This window comes from Triticum aestivum, chromosome 3A (genome assembly GCF_018294505.1).
Source record: "Triticum aestivum cultivar Chinese Spring chromosome 3A, IWGSC CS RefSeq v2.1, whole genome shotgun sequence".
NCBI classification, from domain to species: domain Eukaryota; kingdom Viridiplantae; phylum Streptophyta; class Magnoliopsida; order Poales; family Poaceae; genus Triticum; species Triticum aestivum.
The window spans coordinates 639,731,883-639,759,583 of NC_057800.1; the positions used below are offsets into that span (position 1 = coordinate 639,731,883).

At 43.1% G+C, this 27,701-nt stretch overlaps 3 protein-coding genes across 4 annotated transcripts; all 3 read left to right on the forward strand.

Annotated features, from left to right (window-relative positions):
• Positions 1 to 1,290: 1,290 nt before the first annotated feature.
• Positions 1,291 to 5,298, forward strand: LOC123062810 (two-component response regulator ORR26). Its single transcript, XM_044486481.1, has 5 exons — positions 1,291 to 1,529; positions 2,498 to 2,650; positions 2,759 to 3,139; positions 3,255 to 3,331; positions 4,047 to 5,298. Exons 1-5 carry the CDS (start codon positions 1,421 to 1,423, stop codon positions 5,079 to 5,081), a joined length of 1,755 nt encoding a protein of 584 aa, XP_044342416.1. The 5' UTR covers positions 1,291 to 1,420; the 3' UTR covers positions 5,082 to 5,298.
• Positions 5,299 to 6,098: 800 nt separating this feature from the next.
• Positions 6,099 to 10,551, forward strand: LOC123062812 (peptidyl serine alpha-galactosyltransferase). 2 transcript variants are annotated; one of them, XM_044486484.1, is made up of 8 exons: positions 6,099 to 6,484; positions 6,797 to 6,967; positions 7,238 to 7,481; positions 7,602 to 7,802; positions 7,901 to 8,367; positions 8,440 to 8,604; positions 8,886 to 9,129; positions 9,536 to 10,551. In XM_044486484.1, exons 1-8 carry the CDS (start codon positions 6,201 to 6,203, stop codon positions 10,202 to 10,204), a joined length of 2,445 nt encoding a protein of 814 aa, XP_044342419.1. In that variant the 5' UTR covers positions 6,099 to 6,200; the 3' UTR covers positions 10,205 to 10,551. The 2 variants fall into 2 exon arrangements, with proteins under 2 accessions (XP_044342419.1, XP_044342420.1); XM_044486485.1 differs by having other exon boundaries at positions 6,121 to 6,488.
• A 1,201-nt stretch (positions 10,552 to 11,752) lies between these two features.
• On the forward strand, positions 11,753 to 26,822 carry LOC123062811 (structural maintenance of chromosomes protein 2-1). The gene is made up of 21 exons (XM_044486482.1): positions 11,753 to 12,220; positions 12,739 to 13,419; positions 13,507 to 13,650; positions 13,735 to 14,025; positions 14,151 to 14,336; positions 14,441 to 14,605; positions 14,690 to 14,749; positions 14,873 to 14,935; positions 15,057 to 15,148; positions 16,151 to 16,247; positions 22,398 to 22,514; positions 22,601 to 22,819; positions 23,785 to 23,925; positions 24,026 to 24,193; positions 24,388 to 24,572; positions 24,707 to 24,800; positions 24,886 to 24,974; positions 25,100 to 25,325; positions 26,143 to 26,217; positions 26,340 to 26,476; positions 26,555 to 26,822. Exons 1-20 carry the CDS (start codon positions 11,903 to 11,905, stop codon positions 26,454 to 26,456), a joined length of 3,528 nt encoding a protein of 1,175 aa, XP_044342417.1. The 5' UTR covers positions 11,753 to 11,902; the 3' UTR covers positions 26,457 to 26,476; positions 26,555 to 26,822.
• Positions 26,823 to 27,701: the final 879 nt, after the last annotated feature.

Sequence of the window (27,701 nt, forward strand, 5' to 3'; positions counted from 1 at the left end):
TTTATCATGAAAGACATGGCATGTTTAGTTGTTTGGCATATTTTAGTTGAATGTATACTTCTAAAAATGCGGACGAAGAAATTGGTTGTGCGGTCATTGGTAAGGTATGAAACCATGTAAATGGATACAATGTAACACACTATCATAGGTTTCCAACCTTCCTCATTGAGTTTAAAGAAGCATGGATATGTGTCATCACATGCCCTAAATCATGAGTTGGTATGTTGAATCACAATAAATTCCGATGGTGTGGATCAACCATGCGTAGCTTAGTGTTTGCTTGTGTTGGCTAGTCGTGTTTCTATGAGAATGCACCCTGAACTTCTTAAACTATCACCACTATTCACTCATGCCTCGCTTAACTTTTGTGTGTGTCAGATTTCTCTAAATTTGCGTCTGTCTATCACACAGTTTTATTTTTATCGTTAGACTAACACATGCTATCAGGTGGACACCATGACATGGCAAAGCAAGCGCACCCATGTCGCCCGACGCCCTTTACGTTACTGTAATGGTTAAAGGAAGGTTTGGGAAAAAAAAAGTCAAGTTGAGGAAAACCCAATGAAAAGAAGACAAGTAAGAGAGCCAGACGAGATAATGGCAATATACTGAGGTTATTTTGCGGTGGTAATAAGTTACAATGCATCAATCCACCTAATTTTTTTACGATGAATTAATCTCAGTTATTTTTTCTAACCCCGCAAGACTAAAGACATATTTGTTGCATTATGATTGAATAAACATACCGGGACTCGGTGTAATAAGAATTATTTGTAAATCCGTCACACTCATCTTCCCCATGGCTGGTTTAGAGAATAATCTCTTCACAACAACATCCGCAGACATACATCGGTTGCCACACTACAACATCCGCCTATCCAAAATGCACTTCATCTGCATCTACAAAATTCGGCCTCCACATCCACCACCAAAGCATCACCCACTAGCCAGGAAAGCACATTATATTCAGACAAGCTTAGCCCCTTATCTCCTATCACAAGACCCAACTTACAACTTAACAAAGCCCCATGTCAGTCAGTATGCCTAATAACAATAACATTTCCCAGCCATAGAGAACGGGCAGAACCATCAGAAAAGCAACACGCCTCACACCCCCACTTGATCAAAAGTCCGCTCACGGCTCACTCGGCTCGGCTTCGTCTCTTATTCCAAAGCCATTTGTTGGGCTCGCGAGAAAAGCCGCAGTCGGAATAAAGTTGGTTAAGCGCAAGCGCGCGCGCGCCAATATTAATCGGCCCCCTCCCCCTCCACTTCCCCCCAACCCCCGGCCCTTTTACCCGCCTCCCCACCTTTGCCTCCCACCGCCCGCCCTCCTGCTCCCTCCCACTCCACTCGCAGGCCCCCGCCCGCCGCGCACCGAGAGAGGAAGGAGGGGGGCTCGGCGCGGCGCGGCGCGGCCATGGCCGACGCGTCCGCCTTCCCCTACGGGCTGCGCGTCCTCGTCGTCGACGACGACCCCACCTGGCTCAAGATACTCGAGAAGATGCTCCGCAAGTGCTCCTACGAAGGTTCGAATCTTCGCCTGCTTTCCTCCTCGGGTTCCCGATCGGCTTGGCGTGGCGGCTACGCCGTCGCCTCCCCATATGCATCCGTCCGTCGCCCATGCGTGCCTGCTGCTTGTTTAAATTACCCAGCGAAATCGGTTGAGAGTTGAGACTAATCGCTATAATTAAATTATTGTGTGCGTGTGCGTGTGCGTTCTGGGATTGAAGTGGACTTTTCGGACCTTGTCGATCGAATTTAGGCTGTCTGGGGAACTTTCTTTCATAGATTTGTATCATCCAGCGGTTTGCCCGCTTTTGGATTCCCCTTTTGTGTCTGTTTTTGCTTGTGTGTGTATGTGACTGGTTGGTGTCAACCGTGAGTGACTGAGTGCGAGCAGCAGAGGCCTTGTCCATCAAACCCTTTTTGGCTAAAAAATTTGTATAGCGAACAACATATGCATTTCGAGTCTGTGTCCACTTTTATGTGATGATGATTGCTCAATAATTCAGATGGATATCTTTTTCTCCGCAGAGGGGTTGGTATCACTGCTGAATCAGTTTTGTTTCTTTGAGGTGCTGCGTAATTTGCTTTTGAGGCAACTCCTGTGTAATTTACCAGGAACCACACATTAAAATTCAGAGCGTGTAGTTACTTCCGACGATATCTTCTTTGCGGCCTTTCACCATTTAGGTGTTATATTTCCGTGACACCAGTGACTGGGGACTTTGAGGGCTATGTAGAAAATTCAGTTTTAACATACAGTACTTACCTGTCCTTTTGGTAGACCTATTGCCAATCATCACCTACTGAGTGGTCAGTGTTCTTAACTAACTTAACTACCAATCTATTAGCCTCTCTGTTTTGTGTTTTGCGCCAGCGCAGAAACCATTTTTATGCCTCCCTATTTATGTTAATAGTCATGATTTTTGTGTGATGAATGATGATGAGTTATCTGTTTATCAGTTAGACTAAACTAGTTATCTACCTGCAGTTACCACATGCGGCCTAGCTAGAGTTGCTCTTGAAATTCTCCGGGAGAGGAAAAACAGGTTCGACATTGTGATTAGTGATGTCAACATGCCAGATATGGATGGCTTCAAGCTTCTTGAACACATTGGACTTGAGATGGATCTGCCTGTTATAAGTTAGTATCCAACACCAAACCCCTGCAATTTTCAAAGAAGAAATGATATTTTTATTCAGTTTGAATATCTACTCAAAACTGCCAAACTGCTCCATTCTGTTTTCACAGTGATGTCCATTGATGGGGAGACAAGTAGGGTGATGAAAGGTGTGCAGCATGGTGCTTGCGATTACCTCCTTAAGCCTGTTCGGATGAAGGAACTCCGGAACATTTGGCAACATGTATACAGGAAGAAAATGCACGAGGTTAAAGAGATCGAAGGTCATGATAGCTGTGATGATCTCCAGATACTAAGATATGGTTTCGAGGGATTTGATGAGAAGGGCCTATTTATGACAGTTGATTCCGATCCCACGAGGAAGAGAAAAGACATGGACCACGGAGATCAGGACTCCAGTGACGGTGCTACTGCTAAGAAGGCTAGAGTAGTCTGGTCTGTTGATCTGCATCAGAAGTTTGTAAATGCTGTGAACCAAATTGGATTCGACAGTGAGTGCTCTCTGAAATATCAGTTACCTTCCTATATATTTATCAGTTACCTTCCTATAAATTTATCAAATCAGCATGATCCTCATTCCAAAAGAGCAATGCCGTCATTTTGCAGAAGTGGGGCCGAAGAAAATATTGGACCTGATGAACGTGCCGGGCTTAACAAGAGAGAATGTTGCTAGCCATCTTCAGGTATGACATGATGTTCAAATGGCAAATTTCTATGGTCTCTTTTCTTGAAAAAGGAACCGAGTTCATAAAGAGGGCGTTAAATCAGATTTTTAATAAAATCAAGAAAGTTTGTATACAGGACACACTAAATTCAGATAACTGCACCATGACTTTTCTCCAACTCCCTATACCTGGTGTGTCATGACAAATTTGGGCAACTTTGAAACTCACAAATCAGGCGTATGAATAGCAGTAAAATTGGAATTTATAATCTGATGCAGGTAGTTTCTCGTGCAATAAAGGATCACCTTTTTAAAATAACACAAGATCACCTTTGTCAGAGTTCCCCCTAGAAGTAAGTGAAAGGAGATTCTTGGTTCAGTAAATGACACAAAAAGGGATGTTATGGTGTTGCAATGAGTTCCCGCCATGTGCATTCTTTCCCTGTGCCATGTTCATGGGTTATGACAAAGCTCCTATTTGATCATTGGTCGAGCTACTGTAGGAACATATACTTTCTGAGTAGCTCCCTTGCAAAAATACTTTTTTGCAGTTTATATTAACCTGAATCCTTACCTTTAACTGTCAAATATCACATACTCAAAATGCATACAAATTCATGTGAATTCTGAAGCACTTACCCAACACTCTAGAATTCAGGTAAAATCATTGTATTCCTGAAAACTAAGGAATGGTTTTCTAGTATTCATCAGAAGAAAATTCGTTGTTAATGCAGAAATATCGCCTATACTTGGGGAGGCTGCAAAAGCAGAATGAGGAAAGGATATTGGGCTCTGGCAGGCAAGATTTCAGCACTAAGGGACCATCATCAGAGAACCTTAACCTCAGAAGCTCCTTCCAAGAGCAACCAAGCAACACTTCCAGTGGATATCCGCATGCTTCCCAGAAGATACAAGGCCAGAGCAGTTTGTCAGATTCTCAGTTAGAAGAAACCAAGCGCACGGTCCCCTTACCGGCGCCAGATAGAAGCATGAATTCTGTAAGTTCAGCTGCCGAACCTCAGAATGTCGCCGGTGTTTCACCAATAGGCGGCGTGCTGTCGTTCAAAGGTTTGCCAGTGAATCAGGACAGGAAGCCATCAGAAACCATGATACTGGAATGCCAGGCCTGGACTGGAGGAGTGCCAGCAAAGCAGTTCATGCAGTACCCAAAGCACAACCATGCACGCTGCGACTTGTTAGGGGATTATGCATGCCTACCAAAGCCAGACTTGGAACACCCCACTGCTCCTGGCCATTTGTTTACCCCACCGCCGCTTATCTCAATGAGTTGCAGTACGGAGATGGACGCCAGAAACTTCTCAGATGTGAAGCCAGCCCTTCTTGACTGCATCAAGTCCTTCTCCCCGGCGTTGACATGTACAGCTGATTCGGTTTCTGTTCAGATCAGTGACAGTGTTGTGACCGCAACCAATGCTGCTGACCGGAAGTTTTCCAGTGTGGAAGGTTTGCCTAGCACTAAAGATTGTTACTTCGGCCAGACGAGCAACCAAGGCTCCTGGCTTCGTTCGCAAGAGGAGCCAAACATCATATGCGGGGCGGATTTTGCTTCTCTGCCCGAGGATCTCCCCGGCTACCCACTTCAAGGAGGTCTCTCCTTTGAGAATGTAGGGCTGAGTAGCATTGATTTGTTTCACTACAACGACGCGATGATACTATCTGGGCTACAAAGTAACTGGTATGATGATCAAGACCACTTCAGCAGCGAAACGACGGACTACCCGTTGATGGATGGATGCCTCTTTGCATAATCCCCCTTCTGTTCGGCCATGCCGTTTTGCGAGGAGAGGATGGTGTTGTTTGGTATGTCTCCATATAGCACCTCTTGTAGGGCTGCAGTGTTCTAACTTGATCCTTTGGTGGAAGGATCTAATTGTAGTAACTCCACTTTTGATAAAAATGTCTGTATTATAGACCGTGGCATGGTATAATCTATAAATACTCTTCGAGGATCTCTCAAAGTATATATATGGAGACTGTCGAATATTTGCTTTCAGAGCCAGCACTGCTGTAGATTTTCGCTCTGATGCAGCATTGCAGACTGTGTTTGCTATTGCCATTGCACATCACAGGCAAACATAACTTCTACTCCCTCCGTCCCACAAACGATCTTATATTGTGGGACGGAGAAGTTACTACTGATCTAACACAAAAGAATTTCTTGGGTGGGGTAGCGGTTAGTAGACTTTGATGCAGTATGATACAAACCAAAACTAATCTAGCATCTGCAAAGATGAATGAAACAGTAGAGTTGCAATCATAACCAGTTTGCATCACAATTGCACTGGAACTCACTTGCTGCTGCACCAGCTGAACTGTCTGCCTCCGGCCAATCTGAGCGTGCTTCCATTTGACTCTGTTGTGATGCCAAAAGTATGAACACTCCGGAGTGAATTTCGGTGACTGAGAAAATCATGTAAATTATACCCAAATTAGTGTGATTATTATTTGTTAAACACCCCGTTTATCGGTTGATTTATGTAAGGCGTCCACAAGTTTCAAGGTTTACGCATTGGCCGACAACTAGATTTTTACTACTACCTCTGTCTCAAAATGTTAGTGGGCAAAAATGCCTTACATTTTAAGACAGAGGGAGTATTTAATAAAAACAATTTTGCTACCGTAGTGATTTTGTAACTGCGAACAGGGTGTAGTATTATCACACAAGCTTTGAACCTTACCCAAGACCAGCACTGCCTTTTGACTTTTTAGGGGGTTTACGTAAACCGGCCCGGTTGGCGTACTCCTGAGCACCCGTCGCCTTCCGTCAGTACACGAATCCTTCAGGCCTTCAGGGTCAGAGGCTCGGACACAAAGCAGCGAGAAAACGAAGGTAGGATCCGGGCGCGAGATCCGCCACCCCACCACCAATGGCGGCGGCCGCGCTCCTCCTCCTCCTGCTGCTGTGGCCGGCCGTGGTGTATGCCTCCGGGGAGGGGCGGCGGCTGCACACGCTCTTCTCGGTGGAGTGCGGCGACTACTTCGACTGGCAGGCGGTGGGGCTCCTCCACAGCCTGCGCAAGGCGGGGCAGCCCGGCGGCGTCACCCGCCTCCTCAGCTGCGCCCCCGACCAGCTCCCCTCCTACCGCGGCCTCCGCATCGGCCACACTCTCCAGGTCCCCTCCTACAGCCGCCACCCCCGCACCGGCGACTGGTAGGTAACTCTCGTCGCCGCACGCACATTCAGCACGCATGCTCCTCTCCTCCTCGTTCCCCATTTGTTCCACTTTACCCTGCGCCCGGCCGAAGCTGAAACTTCTGGGGTTAGGATTTGAGACGGACTGAGAAATTAGTTGCGGACTGCTTCTGCATTTGGAATTTATAACGCTTGATTTGGGTGAGGTGCTTGATTTGGCAGGCCCTTCTTGGAGTGAACTGATTGGGGCATGGATGAATATGAATACGAGCTTCGAAGATTTCCTCATTTGGAATGAAAGTGACCTTGGTGTTCATTTTCCGTGTGCAGGTACCCAGCCATCAACAAGCCTGCAGGGGTGGTACATTGGTTGGAGCACAGCCCAGAGGCGGACAACGTCGATTGGGTCGTGATCTTGGATGCAGACCAGATTGTTAGAGGCCCGATTATCCCTTGGGAACTCGGAGCAGAAAAAGGCAAGCCTGTTGCAGCTTATTATGGGTATGGTTTCAGTCAGCAATTTAGAATTGATGATCCTTCTGTCCATTTTCTGCTTAGTATGGTAATGTGGAATTGGGCGATGGTAGTAAAATTAGTTACTGAAATAGTGCTGTACCACATCAATAGTTTAGACATTGGTGACTCATCCTTCCTCGCAGAGCATACCTTTTGTACTGAGTGTCACTTGTTAACTCAGGTTCATATCATTGTCTGACTGGAAGTCTGGAACTCAGCCTCCGATTTATCTTATTTACGTATTCTCTTAACTAGGTATTTGAAGGGTTGTGATAACATCCTTGCACAGTTGCACACTGCACATCCAGAATTTTGTGACAAAGTTGGTGGAATTCTGATCATGCATATCGATGACTTAAGAGCTCTAGCCCCTCTGTGGCTGTCAAAAACTGAAGAAGTGAGGCAAGATAAGTCCCACTGGTCAACTAATATTACTGGTGATATATATGGCATGGGGTGGATCAGTGAGATGTATGGGTACTCATTTGGCGCTGCAGAAGTAAGCTCGATTACTCTTCTTCACTGTATTATGCATTGTGAAAGCAAATATTTCCCGAGTATATTTTATGTGGTTTTACGTATTACCTTCATTGTATAATACTATAATCCTCTTTGACAGGTAGGTCTAAGACACAAGATAAATGATGACATAATGATCTACCCAGGCTATACTCCAAGAATTGGCACTGAGCCACTTATCCTGCACTATGGTTTGCCATTTAAAGTTGGAAATTGGTCCTTCAGCAAGTTAGAACACCATGAGGATGGTATAGTTTATGACTGCAACCGCTTATTTCCTCCACCTCCATTCCCTAGAGAGGTAAACAGTCTTCCTAACCATATTTTGGGATGTTCTCACTGGTAGGCAGTGGCTAGCTATGCTGTATGTGACTATTTAATGTTACTAACTTTATATAGGTTGAGGTGATGGAATCTGACCCAAATGTGAAACGGGCCTTATATCTAAGCATCGAGTGCATTAACACATTGAACGAAGGGCTTCTTTTGCATCACACATCTGTTGGCTGCCCGAAACCACAGTGGTCAAAATACTTGAGCTTCCTTAAAAGCAAAAGGTTCTCAGAGCTTACAAAACCAAAGTACTGGAACAGTCTAAAAGTTGAAAACAAATTGACTGTACAGCATGTTGCATTGTCCAAAAGCAGACATCCAAAAATACACACCCTTTTCTCAACCGAATGTTCGTCGTATTTTGACTGGCAAACTGTTGGGCTCATGCACAGCTTTCGTATAAGCGGTCAGCCTGGTAATATTACACGCTTATTGAGTTGTACAGACGAGGAATTGAAGAATTACAAGGGCCGTGACCTTGCTCCCACACATTATGTTCCATCTATGAACAGACACCCACTGACAGGGGACTGGTATAAACTTCTGGCTTAATAATGCGCTCAAAACTTTTGCTCGGTACGTAATCTTTTACTTGTTCTTCTTAGGTACCCAGCAATTAATAAACCAGCAGCAGTTCTCCATTGGATTAACCATGTGCAGACTGATGCTGAGTTCATTGTTATCTTGGATGCTGATATGATCATGAGAGGTCCCATCACTCCATGGGAGTATGGTGCAAAACTTGGTCATCCTGTTTCAACTCCCTATGAGTAAGATTCTTATGTGGCGCTGTGTAATTTGCAGCATGTGTTGCTGTGGTTTAGTGATATTACAGTTCCTGTTTACCAGATATGTTGAGAGGTGCTTCTATGCATCGACTCCATGCTGAGTTTGCACAAATCTTAGTGCACATCTAAGAGTTCGTTGAACCAACTTACCTCTTGCGTACTTCAAGATTTGTGCAAGTCTCATTGCAAAGTTGAGGCAGTGATGCATGTAATTACTGCATATGAGAGAACCATGTACTAATATCATCCTTTCTGTTTGTCAGTTATCTCATTGGGTGCGATAACATACTTGCAAAGATACACACTCGCAATCCATCTGCATGCGAAAAGGTTGGTGGTGTCATTATCATGCATATTGATGATCTCCGACGTTTTGCTATGCTGTGGCTGCACAAATCAGAAGAGGTTCGTGCAGACAAAGATCACTATGCGACAAACATTACTGGTGATATATATGCCTCTGGCTGGATAAGTGAGATGTATGGTTACTCTTTTGCAGCAGCCGAGGTATGTGTAGTGGTTTATCTTTTCCCCTTTTGTCCTTGCAACTGCAAGCATATGTCTGCAACTGGCTGCATCGCATTAGAACTTACTGGCTATATTGAATCATTTTAAAACCTGTAGATGTTTACATCAATGCAAATATGGTGCTTGTAACTGCTAGAGATAGTCTATGGAAAGCGTGCGCTAATAAGTTCTAGAAAGCTAGCATGGTTAGCTTCAGTTGGCAGTTAGATCTCTCGGTGTCAGTAGAAGTTCGAAAGCTAGTATGGATAGCACCAGCTGGCAGTTAGCATTCATAAGTTCTAGAAATCTAGTATAGACGATGAACTATAAGGGCTATGATCTTGTCCTTCTCTGCAAAATTGGTTTATCTTGCTGCTTGACAGTTTCTTCTTCACTTGTCATGCAGCTTAACCTGCGACACATCATAAGGAGTGACATATTAATATATCCAGGCTATGTTCCTCTGCCTGGAGTAAATTACAAGGTTTTCCATTATGGGCTGAGATTTGGTGTTGGTGATTGGAGCTTTGACAAGGCAGACTGGAGAAACGCTGATATTGTAAACACATGTTGGGCCAAGTTCCCTGAACCACCTGATCCATCTGCTATCACGAAAGGCGATCAAAATGCACGGGAGAGGGATCTTCTCAGCATCGAGTGTGGCAAGGCTTTGAACAAGGCCCTATACTTGCACCACAAACGCCGAAATTGCCCTCGACTAAGCACCACCATAGGCAGCATCTCGAAGAAAATTGAGGAAGTTTTAACCTCCAATAAATCAGAGAGAGTTACACAACGGTCGTCCACAACTACAATTGGACGAAATGTGGAGCACATGGATGTGACCAGGCAGCAGGCTGTTGAAAGAGCCACAGACACTGTATCACGTGTACATGGATCAAAGAGACTAACCAGATCATCAAAGATGTGGATTTTTGCTGTTTGGGCAACATCTGTAGTAGTTTTTTTACTGGTAATCTCGATGTTTTTCTCGGATCGAAGGAGAAGTGTTTCGAGATCTAGGGCTTCCAGAAGCCAGAAGGCCCACAGCTTGACTATAAAACAAACAGTATGATCATAAGTTTATTCCTTTGCCAATACAGACATAAAGGGGGTACAGTACAAGGAATCTATAGGAAAGAAGAAGCCGGAGCTGATTAACCATGTGAATTCCTTATTTTTGACAAGTTTTTTTAGTGCTATTAGCAGATTTTGTTGCAACTACTGTAGCTAACGCTGTTATGTTCAATTCCTATAGGTGTTTGTTTAGCTTGGTGTAATTGATATGCTCTTGTATTGTTTTCCCTAGTCAATTAAGGTGTCTGTGTAGAAAATTGTATGTGATTAACTAGCATACGGATAGAATAAACATTTTGGTCACAATCCCTCTGGACTGCTATACAAAATTATATGTGTTTTCAAGTTTTTGGTCACACAATCCCTGTAGCACAACCGCTCTGTCTTCAAGTTTTTTTTCCACATCTTTAAACGACAAGTATTTCGTAAAAACATCTCCAACAACTTCTCTTTCCTGTCCTTACTCTTAGAATTGAGCCAAAAAAGCTAGTCCAACGACTCTCGTTTTCCCAGTAAAATATTGGTGATAAAAAACGCAACCTCCACGTAGAGAGGGGGTCAGGAAGAGCACAACTCCCTCATGTGAGGGGTGTTGCCCTTCTCACAATACCACCCAAACCGTGGGCCCATATGTCACACACCGCCTTCCCATCCGTCATCGCCGTTGACTAGCGCCGCCGTCCGCCAGAGAGAGAGGCAGGGTGTCATACAAGACTTCATTTATCTAGATGTAGACCCATTTTTGCCTTGGGGTGCGTTATGTTACGGTAATATATTATGTCATCACAAACATCTGTTTCTCCATTAACTATTTGTCACATAAGCAAATTTGCCTTGATATGCGTTGTGTTTTTTTGAACGTAAATAACTTTATTTCTCATATAATAGCCATGTCATTTACAGTATGTGGAAGAATAAAGTCAGGGGGATTGGAGTCCCAAAATTCAGATAAACCAAGGCTAAAGCAGTGCTTTGCTAAACAATCAGCAACAAGATTGGTTTCCCTTCCACAATAAACAAAGCTGACATTTGAAAAGTTAATCGCCAGCAGTCTAGTCTCGGTGATGATTGGCACATCGGGACCCATGTAAGCATCAAGGTCTGAAACAGCCTCCAATGCATTTAAACTATCTGATTCAATGATTATATTGGAGCACCCGAAATTAGAAGCCATAATAAATCCATACCGAATAGCCTTTATCTCTGCCGAAACCACTGATGCAACATTAATTTTGTTAATAGCTAAGTTACTCTCACTATGACCAGCTTGAGGAAGATTTACTGGAAATCTGTTGAAGATTCTCTTATAGAAATAGCATAGCAAGTTAGCAAAAACACCCCAGAAAAACTAGTGATTGCGCAAAAACGAGTCTAATTTTGTTTTTTGAGCAAGCAAAAACAAGTCTAGGAAAAACAGAGTAAACGCCTTACGCGAAGCCCAGCCAAAGGCCCAGGTTACCATCTCAGCCCAGAAGCCCAACCAAAGGCCCAGAATACCCCACCCGCCGTCAGCATATTCTCCCTCGGCTCTCCTTTCCTCACTACCAGTCGCCAGTCCACTCCACACGGCGGAAACCATTTCGAAACCCCATCCCCGAAAATCCCCCGCCCCCCGAAAACTTTCCCGCTCGACCCCCCCCCCCCCCCCAAACCCTAGCCGGATCTCCCGCCGGCGACGCCCCCGGCGGCCGGCGAGATGCACATCAAGGAGGTCTGCCTGGAGGGCTTCAAGTCGTACGCGGGGCGGACGGTGGTGCCGGGGTTCGACCCGCTGTTCAACGCCATCACCGGGCTCAACGGCTCCGGCAAGTCCAACATCCTCGACTCCATCTGCTTCGTGCTCGGCATCACCGACCTCCGCGCCGTGCGCGCCGCCTCGCTCCAGGAGCTCGTCTACAAGCAGGGCCAGGCCGGCGTCACCAAGGCCACCGTCTCCATCGTCTTCGACAACTCCGACCGCGCCCGCTCCCCGCTCGGCTACGAGGACTCGGCCGAGATCACCGTCACGCGCCAGGTTACGCATCCCACCCCCCTGCCCCGACTTACGCTGCCCACCTGTCCTTTTGACGCCTCCCTATGCGCGTGATTGGGTTCCGTGGGAGAATTTCTGAAGGGGATTTAGTGCGTCCCTTACACTTCTGTCCTTAGTGGTTCGAATTTGACGCTAATTGTTGAGTCGGGAGTTGTTGTCCGTCTGCCTGTTGGTCCTCGAGATCGTGATACTGACTGGAGGTGGATTTTAGAAAGGATTTTTAGGAGTTTTGTACTATGGATATGCTCTAGATTTAGGTCGTTGTGGACTTTTGGCATTCCAGTATTTATGCGCAAGAATGTTTTCCACTAACAGGCAATAACGCCTTGTCAAATTTTGCAATTAATTCACTTAATTATGATGGATCTGCTTTAACTGAAGTTGCTATCTGCAGTTTATTTATTTTTCGATTAGATTCTTAATCTTTGTAGTGTTTCTATTGTGGACCATTAGTGCCTCCAGCTTTACTGAATACTGACAAGCTACTCTTGTATCTGTAGATTGTAGTTGGTGGACGGAACAAATACCTTATAAATGGCCATCTTGCACAACCTTCCCGGGTGCAGACTCTTTTCCACTCTGTGCAGCTTAACGTGAACAATCCCCATTTCCTAATTATGCAAGGACGTATTACGAAAGTGCTGAACATGAAGCCTCCAGAAATTCTTTCCATGTTGGAAGAGGCAGCCGGCACAAGGATGTACGAAATGAAGAAGGAATCTGCTCTGAAAACACTTGAGAAGAAGCAGAACAAAGTCGAGGAGATCAATAAACTTCTTGATGATGAAATCCTTCCTGCATTGGAGAAACTTAGAAAAGAGAGGTGCCAGTACATGAAATGGGCCAATGGTAACACTGAACTGGATCGACTGAAAAGATTCTGTATTGCATATGAGTTTGTTCAAGCTGAGAAAGTGCGAGAAAGTGCACTCAGTGATGTCAAACAAATCCAGGGAAAGATTGTTGAACTGGATGAAAGCACAGAAAAGCTAAAAGCAGACATAGATGAAATGGACAAAAACGTAGCTACCTTAACTGCTGAAAAAGAAGCCAAGCTAGGCGGTGAGATGAAGGTTTTGTCAGAGAAAGTGGATAAGCTCTCACATGCACTTATTAAGGAAACTTCTCTGATGGATAATCAAGAGGAAACTCTAAGGTCAGAGGAAAAGGCTGCTGAAAAGGTAATGCATTATTTATTTTCACGTCCCTCAGTACCCATATTTATTCCAAAATACTTACAGTGTGGCATATATGCCATCTGTTTATAGATCCTGAAGAACATTGAGGACATCAAGAGATCTATTGTTGAAAGAGATGCTGCTGTAAAAAATGCAGAGGACGGTGCATCTGATATGAGTAAGAGAGCAGAGGATCTGACAAAGGAGATAGATGATAGCGAGAAAGAATATCAGGTATGCAAACTTTTGCAAATCATAGAATGTATAAACTGACAACTTGACTTTGAGTTCCTGGATACTAAATTCTACTTTACACAGGGTGTGCTGGCAGGAAAAAGCAGTGCGAATGAGAAGAAATGCCTAGAAGATCAACTTAGAGATGCAAAAGCTGCTGTTGGAGAGGCAGAATCTGGACTAAAGCAGTTGACGACAAAAATAAGCCATTCTGAGAAGGAGCTGAAAGAGAAGAAAGCTCAGATGAAATCCAAGCGTGATGAAGCTACTGCAGCTGAGAAAGAGCTGAAAGCTAGGACAAAAGACTTGGATGCTATCAAGGCATCCATGGGGTCTATAAATTACGAAGAGGGCCAGATGGAAGCTCTGCAAAAGGTATGCAAAAAAGATCATTTTCCTGTGGCATAAACGGTGCATATTACTATTTTAGAAGTTCCTTAACAGGTAGGCAATGTTTGGGAACTGTTTTTCATCACTCTGTGTTCTTCCATCATTCATAGGATCGATCAACAGAGGTAGAGGTGGTTCAAAAATTGAAGGACAAAGTTCGTGCACTTTCTGGTGAGCTGGGGAATGTGAACTTCAGCTATCAAGATCCTGTCAAAAAATTTGATAGATCAAAAGTCAAAGGAGTAGTTGCGCGGCTTATTAAGATAAAGGATAGCTCCACGGCAACAGCATTGGAGGTCTGTTTCAGCAAACTCCTCATTTTTGTTTTGAAGTTGAGTTCCCCTTTCAGTGAAGGAACTGGTTTGGATGCATCAGTTTAATTCCTAGTCAAATTATGCAGGTTGCTGCTGGAGGCAGGCTATATAATGTGGTTGTTGACACAGAAACCACAGGAAAGCAGCTCCTACAAAACGGAGGGCTCAAAAGGAGGGTGACCATAATACCGTTGAATAAAATCCATACAGGCACTATACCTGATAGAGTCCAGCAGGCGGCTCGTAGAATGGTCAGTGAATGTTTTGTTTTCATTCGTTGGATATAACCTTTTTGCTGACTTTTGAGAATGTTATACTGATTTGTATGTATGTAGGTTGGAGCTGAAAATGTAACATTAGCTCTAGAATTGGTTGGCTATGACGAAGAAGTAAAGGTTAGTATTTTCATCCTATGATTGTATAATTTGTATTAGTTTTTACAGTATTCTGCACTATGTATATGCCTTGTCATTCATTATATCAACAATCTTAAATTTTGAAGAGATTCCTTATTGCAGAATGCTATGGCTTATGTCTTTGGCTCGACATTTGTATGTCGAAATATGGAGGCAGCAAAGGAGGTAATGTAGCTTTCTTCAGAAATATGTTCTAGTCATTCTAGTTCTAACTGAGTCTGCCTATCCAAGTATAATATATGTTCAGTGTTGGTTCTTACTGAGACAGTTGATTCTCTTGTTATAGATTGCCTTCAATAGGGAAGTTGGCAGTACAAGTGTGACTCTTGAAGGTGACATTTTCCAGCCTAGTGGGCTATTGACCGGAGGCAGTCGCAGGTAATATTGTGTCACATTTCACATTTCACTTGGTGTTAATGCTTGCATCTGATTTATTTTCAGATGAATTTTGAAATGGGTGTTCCTTTCCTTTGCCTTCCCTGTTGTTTTGGATCATGTAGTACATTTCTTTTATCACCCCTCGGCTTTAAAACTGTCAAAGTAGCCCCGAAGGAATTGACTACTGTTTAAATAACCCCCGAGACGGTTTTGGCACTGTGGTAGGTGACATGGCTGAGGAGGTGGTATATCACCTCCACATCATGTAAAATGTTAGGAAACAAAATAAGTCAGGAAAATCAGTTTACTTTTAAATTGGATTTACAAAAAGCCTGTAATTTTAATAATTTTTAAAGGATTCCAAAACGGAAAAACTATACTTTTCAAATTGTTTGGAAATATGAATTGATCAGATTTCTGATTCTGGAACAGATTTCACCTGTTCTGTTGAAATTTCAAAATCAGGAAACAAATGAATTTCTTTTGTCATCCTGGGAATTTGTTTCTAAAATAGGAATAATTTTACCTGGGCCATTTCTTTTACCTGTTAGCTTTTTAGATGATGTGGCGGACAAGTAGGCGCCACATGCTGAATTGTCAACCACCCCGCCTGTCGTGGTGGTAAAACCACACTCAGAACGATATATTTTGGGATCATTTTAATGGTATTTAACTGCTTAGGGGCTGCTTAGAGGGTTTTGAAGCTCAAGTGGTTATGTTGACTTGGCCCCAAAACCTCAGGGGGGTGATCTAGACTTTTTCTAAAAACAATTATTTTTCCTTAGCATTCTTAAGGGGCTCTAGGGTAGGCAGACATGTTCATCAGGCCTTATTTCTTTGGTACTGGTTGGTCATAGTCAAAATTTCGAGCAGATATTGGGCATCTTTGGCATCTTATAGTTGTATTTTCTGGAGACAAGCTAGATTACTTTCAGAAAACAAAACAAGTATACTGGATTTGTTCTCATTTTATCTACTAATCTGATGAGATAAACACTACAGAGGTGGTGGGGACTTGCTAAGGAAACTCCATGAATTAGCTAAAGCTGAGGCTGATCTCTCTGAACATGAGGACAGGCTCTCTGTTATTGAACAGAAGGTATTCACTTAATGCAATGCCACTACATGCTATCCTGTTTTCTTTTGAGTACATATGTATTTATAGTACTCTTCATGATCCGGGATCTTCTTATGTTATGTGATACTACAATATTCTCTACAAACCACATTTTGCTGTTAAATATCTGCCTTCATCTGTGAACTGAAAGTTTGTAAAACTTTGGTTTTGCAACATAAGAAATAAATGGCATTAGCATGTATACACGATGGTCAAGAAGGAAAGTGAATTTATGGTGCTACCAATTAAAATCTAATTGATCATGTATTGTACATTAAACACACATTAGTTTTTGTTTGTTTAGTACTGATAATTATCTCTCTTCATTGGTATAAACATGTTATACATTGGCATCTGTAGAATCAGGGGAGAGAGGGGTGGCGGCTGGGATAGAAAGATGGCCTGGTATTGTATTCTATTGGAGTTAGGGTTTCCTGTACAAGGGGGCAGCACATATATAGGCTGCAGGGTTACATGGGCCACATGGGCCACATGGGCCACATGGGCCACATGGGCCATAAGCGCACACACACACACACTGAAATACAGATAAGACACAGCCCAACACTCCCCCTCAAGAGGGATGATAGATATCTATCATGCCCATCTTGTCACAAGCAAGATTGTTCTCCCTGGTTCCCAAACCTTTTGTCAAACAATCGGCGACTTGTTGTCCAGAGCTCACATGAGTTATCTTGATGATTCCTGCATCCAGTTTCTCTTTGATAAAGAATCTGTCTATCTCCACATGTTTTGTGTCATGTTGCACTGGATTATTAGCAATGCTGATTGCAGATTTGTTGTCACACCACACATTCAGAGGATCTTGTCTGAGCACTTTCAGCTCAAGCAGAAGGCCTCTTACCCATAACATCTCACTCAGCCCTTGAGACATTGCCCTATACTCAGCTTCTGCAGTTGATTTTGACACCACCGGTTGTTTTTTGCTTCTCCATGATACCAAATTTCCACCAACAAACACACAATAGCCAGAGGTTGATCGTCTATCATCAAGACAGCTAGCCCAATCAGCATCGCTATAACCGTCAACATTCAAATGGCCATTACTCTTGAACCAGAGTCCCATACCAGGGCTGCCCTTTAGATACCTCATGATTCTATAGACTGCATCAAGGTGTCCACTTCTGGGGTCATGCATATATCTACTTACTACACTTACTGCATATGTAATATCTGGTCTAGTGTGACACAAGTACAGAAGTTTGCCAACCAATTGTTGATATTTTGCTTTGTTAACTTGTTCACCCATCTGTGCTGTCAATTTGTGATTTTGTTCAATGGGAGTTGGGGCTGCTCTACATCCAAGCATTCCCATATCACTTAGGAGCTCTAAGGTATACTTCCGCTGAGACAGGGCTATTCCCCTCTTTGATCTTGCAACTTCGATACCCAGGAAATATTTTAGCTGACCAAGATCCTTAACTTCAAATGCTTTGCCTAGGCATTTCTTTAGTCTTCCAATCTCCTCTTCATTGTCTCCCGCTATTATGATGTCATCCACATATACTGCAAGAATAGTAATCTGTTGCTTGGAATGTTTATAGAAAACAATGTGATCTCCATTGCATTGTTTATACTCCATACTGCAAACTGCTTGCCTGAACCGGTCAAACCAAGCCCTTGGCGATTGCTTCAAACCATAGAGAGATTTTCTCAATCTACAAACCTTCCCAACAGTCCCAGGTGTAGAAAGTCCAGGAGGAATTTCCATGTAGACTTCCTCTTGTAGATCTCCATGTAAAAAGGCATTTTTTACATCAAGTTGGTGTAGTGGCCATCCAAAGTTAGCTGCACATGAGATTAGAATCCTCACTGTATTCATCTTTGCAACTGGGGCGAATGTTTTGTCATAATCAATACCATACGTTTGGCTGTACCCTCTGGCTACCAGTCTTGCCTTGTAACGCTCAACCTTACCCTCAGGATTCTGCTTCACTGTGAAGATCCACTTACAACTGACTGCCTTCTTCCCATATGGAAGATTTGCTAGCTCCCATGTTTTGTTCTTTCTCAGGGCCTCCAACTCTTCCCTCATGGCTTCACACCACTTTGGATCTTGTCTTGCTTCTTTCCAGTCTTTAGGAACAATCACGGCTTGAAGTGATGCGACAAATGCTCTAAATGAAGGTGATAGGGCTTCATAGGTGACATAATTACTGATGTCATGCTCAAGATTGCCCTTGCTCAAAGTTTTCCTTGCTACTTCCTTCTTGAGAGCAATTGGCAGGTTAGGTGATGCTTCTTCAGTACTTGAATTTTCATATGACTCCACTTCAGATGAGCTTCCTGTCGCTTGAGTTTCTTCTGACTGCTCCCCCTGTTCCATAGTTTCTTTTGACTGCTCCTCATGCACTTGTTCCTCCACACCTCTCTTCCTTCTTGTATACACCTGAGGATTCCTTTCCTCATTTGGTCTCTGCCACCTCTGCTGTTCAGCCCCATCAACTACAACTGGAATGAAGGATCCCACTATTTTCGGGGTTGGTATTGGCTGCTCCTTGTCGCCATTGGTGCTGCCTCTGTTTGTAAAGCGTCGCTAAAGCGTCCCTCGAGGCTCAAGGCGTCCAAGTCGCTTTAGCTCTGTGTCTAAGGCGTCCGCTTTAGAGTTTAGAGCGTCTGAAACGTCCGCTTAGGCGTCCTGGAGGGCGCTTTAGCACATACAGGACGCTTTAGACATGCCAGGCAGGGGAACACAGTTTTTAGGCGGGAAAGCTGGTCTGGGCAGGAACAAAAGGGCGGGAAACTGGGCTCACATGTGAATAGTAAGAGGAGGGAAAAGAGGGACCAAAACGTGCAGCTCCTGCTCCTCCCCCACCACTCCTCTGGCTCTCTCCTCTCTCCTCTAGCAGCAGCCCCCTCTCCAGATCTGGACCAGCTTCCTCCTCTCCGGACGTTTTAGTGCTATTCTAGTAGTAGACTAGTAGTGCAGTACTTTAGTCTAGTTTGTTGTGTCTATGAATCAGTATCTTACTATGGTTATCTATCCTAAATTCCTACTGCCCATTAGCTTCAGATCAGTCTAAAGCGTCGCCTCGCTTTATGCTTTACCGCTTAAGCAGTGAGGCGCCCCCCCCAGCGCCTCGCTTCGCTTTACCGCTTTAAAAACATAGGGTGCTGCACTCACCACTCAAGTTGCACTCCCCCTCTTGACCACCCTGCATAGATTGTGAGTGGTCAAGTTCTTCGAATAAAGTGCTGAGATCTGTCTTCTCACCATAGAAAGGCTCAGATTCTCGAAAGGTGACATCCATACTTACAAATGTGCGCCTTTCAGCAGGACTCCAACACTTATAGCCTCGCTGCCCTGCAGGATATCCAACAAATATGCATTTTACAGCTCGTGGATCCAGCTTTCCCACTGCTAGTCTGTGATCTCTAACGAAGCAGGTGCACCCAAATAACTTCGGAGGAACTGAGAATTTGTTCTCCCCAAATAGCATCTCACATGGGGACTTCATACCAAGCATTTTTGAAGGCATCCGGTTGATCAGGAACGTTGCAGTCATGACAGCTTCACTCCACAAGAATTTTGGCACATTCATGGTGAACATAAGTGATCGAGCCACTTCTAAAATGTGTCGGTTTTTCCTTTCTGCAACACCATTCTGAGCAGGGGTATCTGGACATGATGTTTGGTGCATTATGCCTTGTGCTGACAGGAAACCTCCAAATTGCTTGTTTACATATTCAGTTCCATTGTCAGATCTGATCACCTGCACCTGCACATTGAATTGGTTTCGCACATAGGCATAAAACTCCTGAAAACATTGGAATACCTCATCTTTATGTCGCATGAGGTACACCCAAGTCATGCGAGTGTGGCAGTCTATAAATGTCACAAAATATTTCATTCCACTAACAGAAACAACAGGACATGTCCACACATCAGAGTGGATCAGCATAAACGGGGATATACTCCTTAGCCCCTTACTCAAATATGAGATTCTTGTGTGCTTTGCATATTCACATGCATCACACACAAGCTTACTCTTGTCTACTCCACGCATTACATCAGGAAACATCTTACTCATCTTATCAAAAGCCATATGCCCCATGCGACAGTGATGGATCATCGCTATTGTCTCACTTACTCCAACTAGTACAGCCAAAATAGGACTAGCACCAGACCTAGACACATCACGATTCATATACCACAATCCACTACGCCTGGTTCCTGTCCCAAGTTTCCTTCCAGTCATCCTCTCCTGAATCAAACATATTTTCTTATCAAGAGTTATTCGGCAATCTATCTGATCAATCAAAGCACTTAGAGAAAGCAAGTTCACAGGAAAAGCTGGAACATGTAATACATCAGATAATTTAATAGTGGGTGTACATTGAACTGATCCAACTCCTTTAATCGGTTGTGAGGTGCCATCAGCAGTTTGTATTGTTTCACAATGTGTAATTGGGTACTGAGTATATGATTCAAACTCAGTTGAGGTACCCGCAACATGCTTGGATGCTCCAGAATCTAATATCCAATCTGGAAGGAAATCATGTGTGGATATAGATGCATTTGCAAAGTTACCTTCCCCTGTGTAGACAAAGTGGGCAAAGTTCCCGAAGGTGTTGTCCTCCTGGCTTCTACTCTTCGACTCCCCTTGAGAGGTTGTTGACGTCCCTTCTTCTTGCGTTGCCAAGTTAGCCAAGTTTGCTTTGAAGCCACTGGAATAATTCGAACCCCTCAAGTTACCTCTGCCTCTAACTCCCCGTATCCACCTCGGCTGTAACCTCTTCCCCTACCACGTATTTCTCTGCGTTGTGCTGTGCAATTGATGCTTATGTGACCTTTCTCTCCACAGTTGAAGCACTCTCTTGTCTCCTTCCATTCAGACACAGTAAATGCTGAGCGAGATGCATTCGCTTCTCCAGTCCTGGTCAACTTCAACCTGACCTCCTCCTGTGCCATTGCTGCAACTGCCTCCTCAAGCGAGGGGAGCTTTGGCTGATGAAACAACCCAGCACGCCTTCCTTCAAATTCTGAGCTAAGTCCCTTCAAGAATTTCATCACTCTCCTACGCTCTACCCACTTCTTAGTAGCAACTATACATTCTGAATGTGGTAACTCCAGTGGATCATAGTGGTCTAAGTCAGCCCACAAATGCTGCAATTCTGCTACATACTCCATCACCGACTTATCCCCTTGTTTTAGCTCATTTACTCTATCCTCAATCTGCGCCATAAGCATTATGTTCCCTTTCCCGGAGTACAATGTTTCCAGGGTTTTCCATACCTTTGCTGCATGGGGAAGAGTCTCCACGGCTTCTGCAATGGATGGGGTCAAGGAGTTCAGCAGCCATGCCACCACCAGAGAGTCAATGACACTCCACTTCTTCCACTCTTCACTTGCCCTGTTGGCCGGTTCATCTACTTCCCCTCTGACATAGCCTTCCAGCCCCTTTGTCCTCAATATTAGCAATGCCCTTCTGGACCAGCTTAGGTAGTTTGTGACCCCTTCCATCTTGATTTCATTTGGCATCAGTTCTATTTTCTGTATCACCTCAGGCTGAGGAACAAGCGCACCTGGGGAAGCCACACCCTCTGCCTTGACAGTGATGAGCTCAGCTAGCTTCTCCAACGCCTTTACCAACCCCTGGTTGTCCCCCATCTTTCCAATCTTGAATCACACCACTAGCAACCTCCAGCAACCACTGCTCCCCACTTTCACCTCTCTACTACCTCCTCCCCTCAGATCTGGGATTCCACCTCTCCTTCTTCCACACAAGCCTTCTCCTCTCAGACAATCGCCAGCAAGCACAACCAGCCAACCACCATCACCACTGCTGGGATTGGGAACCCAAGCTCTGACACCATGTAGAATCAGGGGAGAGAGGGGTGGCGGCTGGGATAGAAAGATGGCCTGGTATTGTATTCTATTGGAGTTAGGGTTTCCTGTACAAGGGGGCAGCACATATATAGGCTGCAGGGTTACATGGGCCACATGGGCCACATGGGCCACATGGGCCATAAGCGCGCACACACACACACACTGAAATACAGATAAGACACAGCCCAACAGCATCATAACATTGGTTAGATTGATTCTTTTTAATGGAATGCTTTACAATTGTCTGATAAGTAGATATTTTGATTTACCTTGTTTTGCAGATTGCTGTGCTCCTGCCTCTGCATAAAAAGTACGCTGAGTTGAAATCTCAGTTTGAACTCAAATCATATGATCTGTCATTATTTCAAAGCAGAGTTGAACAAAATGAACATCACAAGGTATAATTATTTTTATGCCACCAATATGGTTACCTTACCACATTCAGCTTCAAATTGGATCAACAATTGTTCTATTTGTACTTTAGTTAGGTGAACTTGTGAAGAAACTTGAGCAAGAACTCCAGGAATCAAAAGAAGAATTGAAGGAAAAACAAGTGGAGCATAAAAAATGTGTATCCACTGTTTCTGATTTGGAAAAGACAATTAAGACTTATGGCAGTGAACGTGAAGGTAGGCTCAAAGCTCTAGAAAAAAAGATAAAGTCACTGAAATCGGAAATGCAGGCCATGTCGAAGCAATTAAAGGTTGGTTTTCTGACTCTGTTTTTGCCATAGGTGATTTGCATTTGTCACTTGCAATATTATCTCTGGAGTGTTACCGTGTTCAATAAGATGTTCCTCTTCTTTGTTATCTGGAGTTAACTTCTAGCTCTAGAATGATTTCTTTATGGTCAGTAGTGTTCTTTTATAGGATTGTCCTTTTCTTTCACGAATGGATTGTCTGGTTGTTTTATGACATGCATATTCTGTTAGATATAGATAACTGAGATACTTTCACTAGTCTGCTTATTGTTAAAGATCATAAATTCCATTGACTGCCATCAGTCAAACACAAGCTCCCGCTGTAGATGCGTGTAAGTTTGCAGGGTACCGTCCTGTTATTGGTGCAGAATCAATGTTCAAAAAAGTGGAAAGCGTAAGGCCAGCATTGGACGCGCTTAAGCACGCTTAAGCATTTTTTAAAATTGGCCAGAATTTGACTGTTTTTGAATAATATGCACAGGAAAATAGGAAACATAGCACATAGACAATTGAAATAGCATCTAAATTGCAGTTCATACCATAGCAAATACACATCACTCATCTGGTTCACACAGCAAGCAAAATAACAACTAAAATGCAGTTCAGTTCAAATAGATATAGCCTAATAGAGATCATGTTGCCAGAATCTGAAGGAAATAGTTCCCGAACGGACCCTAATAATAAGATAAATGGCATATTGCCATTATTGCGCAAGCAGCCAAACAGAAGTAGTTCAAAAACAGCCAAGTTCTGTCCATTTTTTTTAAAATGGATTAATCTACCACTTAGGCTTTCTTTAACACTGTGCAGAATATATTTGGACTATAGTGTGCCTGGTTACTACTGAATTTTATGTATGATATTATGTTCACAACTTCATTGTGAGTTTTAGTTCAGTCCTGAGCATTAATCCCAGCAGTTTAATGAATAACATATCTGTTGTTTCTATGTTTGCTTATCCTGATTAGGCTTATCAAAGCGAGAGGGAGAGGCTTATTATGGAGAAAGATGCAGTTGCTAATGAACTTGCTTCGCTTGAAGAGCAATTGATAACTTCGAAAGCTCAGATTACTGCGCTGTCTGAAACCTGGGGCACACATAAGAGCAAGGTAGTTCAATATGCGGTGTAATGGCTTATTTGTACTTAACTACCAGCCGTTACATTTCATTTATTAAAGTATTTCCCTTTGTTTCACTGATCACATGCAGGTTGCTGCCACAAAGCTAGAGTATGACCAAGCTGAATCTGAGCTCAACATTGGTCGCTCCAAACTGAAGGAATGTGACTCACAAATAAACAGCATCTCCAAAGAGCAGCAAAAACTTCAGCAGCTACTTGGTGATTCGAATGTCGAAAGGAAGAAAATGGAAAATGAGGTACTTATTGGGTCTAATCTCTGGTGCATATTTTTGCTTTATAACTGATTTTTTTCAGTATTGTACTTATTGGGTATGTGGTGCATATTTCTACTTTATAACTGATGTTTTTTAATACTGTTCTGATTGTGTAGATGGTGAATATTTCTGCTTTTATAACTTACTGTTTTTTAACTTCTTAATATATCATACAGGTTAAGAGGATGGAGATAGAGCAGAAGGATTGCTCTTCAAGGGTTGATAAGCTAATGGAGAAGTACAGTTGGATTGCAACTGAGAAACAATTGTTCGGAAAAAGTGGTACAGATTACGACTTTGCATCGTGTGAACCACACAAGGCGAGGGAAGAACTTGATAATCTCCAAGCTCAGCAATCCGGGTACATCTTTTATCTAAAAAAAGTGAAATAAGGAAAATTGCAAGTACATCTAATGTTTCTGGATAGTTGTTCTCTTATCAGCTGTTTAATTTTCAATGCAACGAACTGACTTATTACTTAACTGTCAAATGCAGTCTTGAGAAGAGGGTCAATAAGAAAGTTATGGCAATGTTTGAGAAGGCAGAGGATGAATACAATGATTTGATATCGAAGAAAAATATTATCGAGGTAGGTCTTGCACATCTAAATTTCTTGATAACCTGGGATTGATTTTGGTACCAGCATGCAATATACCTTTTGTTGTCATCTTCAGAATGACAAGTCAAAAATCAAGAAAGTGATAGAAGAGTTGGATGAGAAGAAGAAAGAGACCTTGAAAGTTACATGGCTCAAAGTTAACAAGTAAGTAACCTTTCTGTAATATTTCCCAGCAGATGCACCACTGCATGAATATTGCTCATACTCTGTAATGATAGTATTCTCTTTACTCACAAATGTACAAAGTTAACTAACCTCTGCTCCTGTAGGGATTTTGGGTCTATATTTGGTACTCTTCTACCTGGTACAATGGCAAAACTTGATCCTCCTGAAGGTGGTACCTTCTTGGATGGTCTTGAAGTTCGGGTGGCATTTGGAACAGTCTGGAAGCAATCTTTGTCTGAACTTAGTGGAGGACAGCGGTCCCTTCTTGCTCTTAGTCTTATTCTGGCGTTACTTCTTTTTAAACCTGCGCCGCTTTACATATTAGATGAGGTATGTCTGCATGTGATTTTGTATTTAAATTGCTTACCGGTTACCACCATCTCTAATCTGGCTGGTCATACTACAAACTAGCATAGTCAATTAAGATTAGCAAGACTGTTATGCAGTGTTCCTGCAAATCACATGACAGATTTTACAGAGACAGTTCACTGAAACTTAAACAAAATCAGCTTCAAGGCTGGCTGGAACTTGATCTGTCTTATGATCAGGCATTTTATGATGTTTGGATTTTGGAAATGATCAGTTAACAGTTAAGACTAAAACAACTAGTCCACCGGTCTGAACATGATTCCATGACACCTGGCTGCCAACATTTAGTTTGCTGTTTTATATTTTTCTAGACTGTGGTAGAAAGTATACCATGTTATGGATTGGGAAGATTGATAGTTTGATACTGCATAGACTCCATAGTGCACCATTGTATATTATTGTGACGTTTGATCTCCATTGCTTGATACAGTGGTTCTGATCTAAACATATGGTGTGATATGGACCTACAACTTGATTATTACCAACACTAGCTTGCAAAAATAATCAGGCCAATATTTTTCATTTTATGCTCATATGGATAGACTGGTTTATCTAGAAGTCCCTCTTCTGTCTAGTTGGAACCTTTGTTCCTGGCATGCCACATTTGTTGTCGATGTAAATTCTTTAGTTTGAGCAAGATGATTCTACCATGTTTCTCTTTTTTAGTCCCATATGCTCCAGGTTTGAGGTATTTGCAAGTTGTTTTGATGTACAGAATAAAAAAACAAATTAATAATAATGTTCCTTTTCAACTGATCTGGATGTCCCTGTACTGCAGGTTGATGCTGCCCTTGATCTGAGCCATACCCAAAACATTGGTAGAATGATAAAGGCACATTTTCCACAGTCCCAGGTAATCTTGCTCCTCTAGATGGTGCAATCCTGTAATGACTCATGTTCAGTTACCGTCTGTATGTGTGTGTTGGGAACATTGTTTCATCCTTTCAGTTGACAATTCAAATTTGGTCATTGCAGTTCATAGTTGTGTCGCTAAAAGAGGGTATGTTCAACAACGCCAACGTGATATTCCGAACGAAATTTGTGGATGGGGTGTCCACTGTGACACGAACAGTCCCTTCGAAACAGAAATGATAGACATGCTTTGTCTGAAGGTATGCTCTCAACTCAAAATTAGGTTGTTTACGACTAAAGGCTATAATCAAATAACGGCTTACCAATTCCTTATTCAGAGATGGCTAATTCAGGGACACGACTGTGAAGAACTCTTTGGTCATGGCAATCAACAACTAACCGGCTTCCAATGTTCTGCGGTAGTTGGATTCGCTACAAAGTCTCAAGCCCCTCACTTGTAGGCTATTGGCATCACAATATGTTTGCAAACCTATGTACTAACTCAATATTAGAACATGTCGTCATGTTGATGTATATACATTTTTTCTTCTGTGTATCTTGGCCTGGTGGCGTATTATTCACTCTATATTTGTAACTGTTTGTCTCTGTCTAGGGTCTACTCTGTGTGATACTCAAAACACTTATACTATTCTAGAGCTAGCTGTTTCCTAAATGGGTGCCATGGCTTCTTTTAGCAGAAGCAGGGTATTTTATATTCTACCAGAAAAAAAATGGTGTTTTATATTCAAAGTAATAGTAGTCATTTGAAGGATACAAAATACTCCCTCCATCCCATAATATACTAGTGCTTTTGACACTACACTAGTGTCAATATGTCTTGGGACGGAGGGAGTAGCACTTTGGAAGGTCACCAAATCGCAAATAACGGCTCTTTTGACTACCATCCAATACACTGCGACTGCAAGGCTGGCTCGTTCTTTGCCAGATCTGCTTGCCTGTCGCATGCATTGCCGCAGACCAGCGCGTGCTGCAGGAAGTATAAAGGCCACGGCGAAAACAATTGATCTCCTGAAGGCATTACTAGCCCGGGTTGGACACTGAAAGTGTTGGTGAGATCGTGACAACTGACAATCCCATCATTTCCGTACAATCACGTGGTACAGATTATATGAAGCACAAAATAGGATTCTAGGAAGCACGCGGCACAGAAGTCATGAACTTTTTTTTTTCTGAAATGGAGGCAAATTTTTTGCTTCATCAATTAATTAAGAAGAAGAGAACTGTCCAATTAATTATGAAAAATCAGGCGAAAGCCATTACAAACGTACCACAGACGAACTACTCACATGACATGAAACCCCACAACAACACATACGCCCCTTCAAGCTAACAACAACCAACCTCGACATTGCTATCACGCCAAGTGATCCAAGAAGAACACCTCGACACAAGACATCATGCTCCTCCCAAACCACAAAGGCAACCCAGTCCAAGAGGACGAGCCGAGAGATCGGAGATCATCCA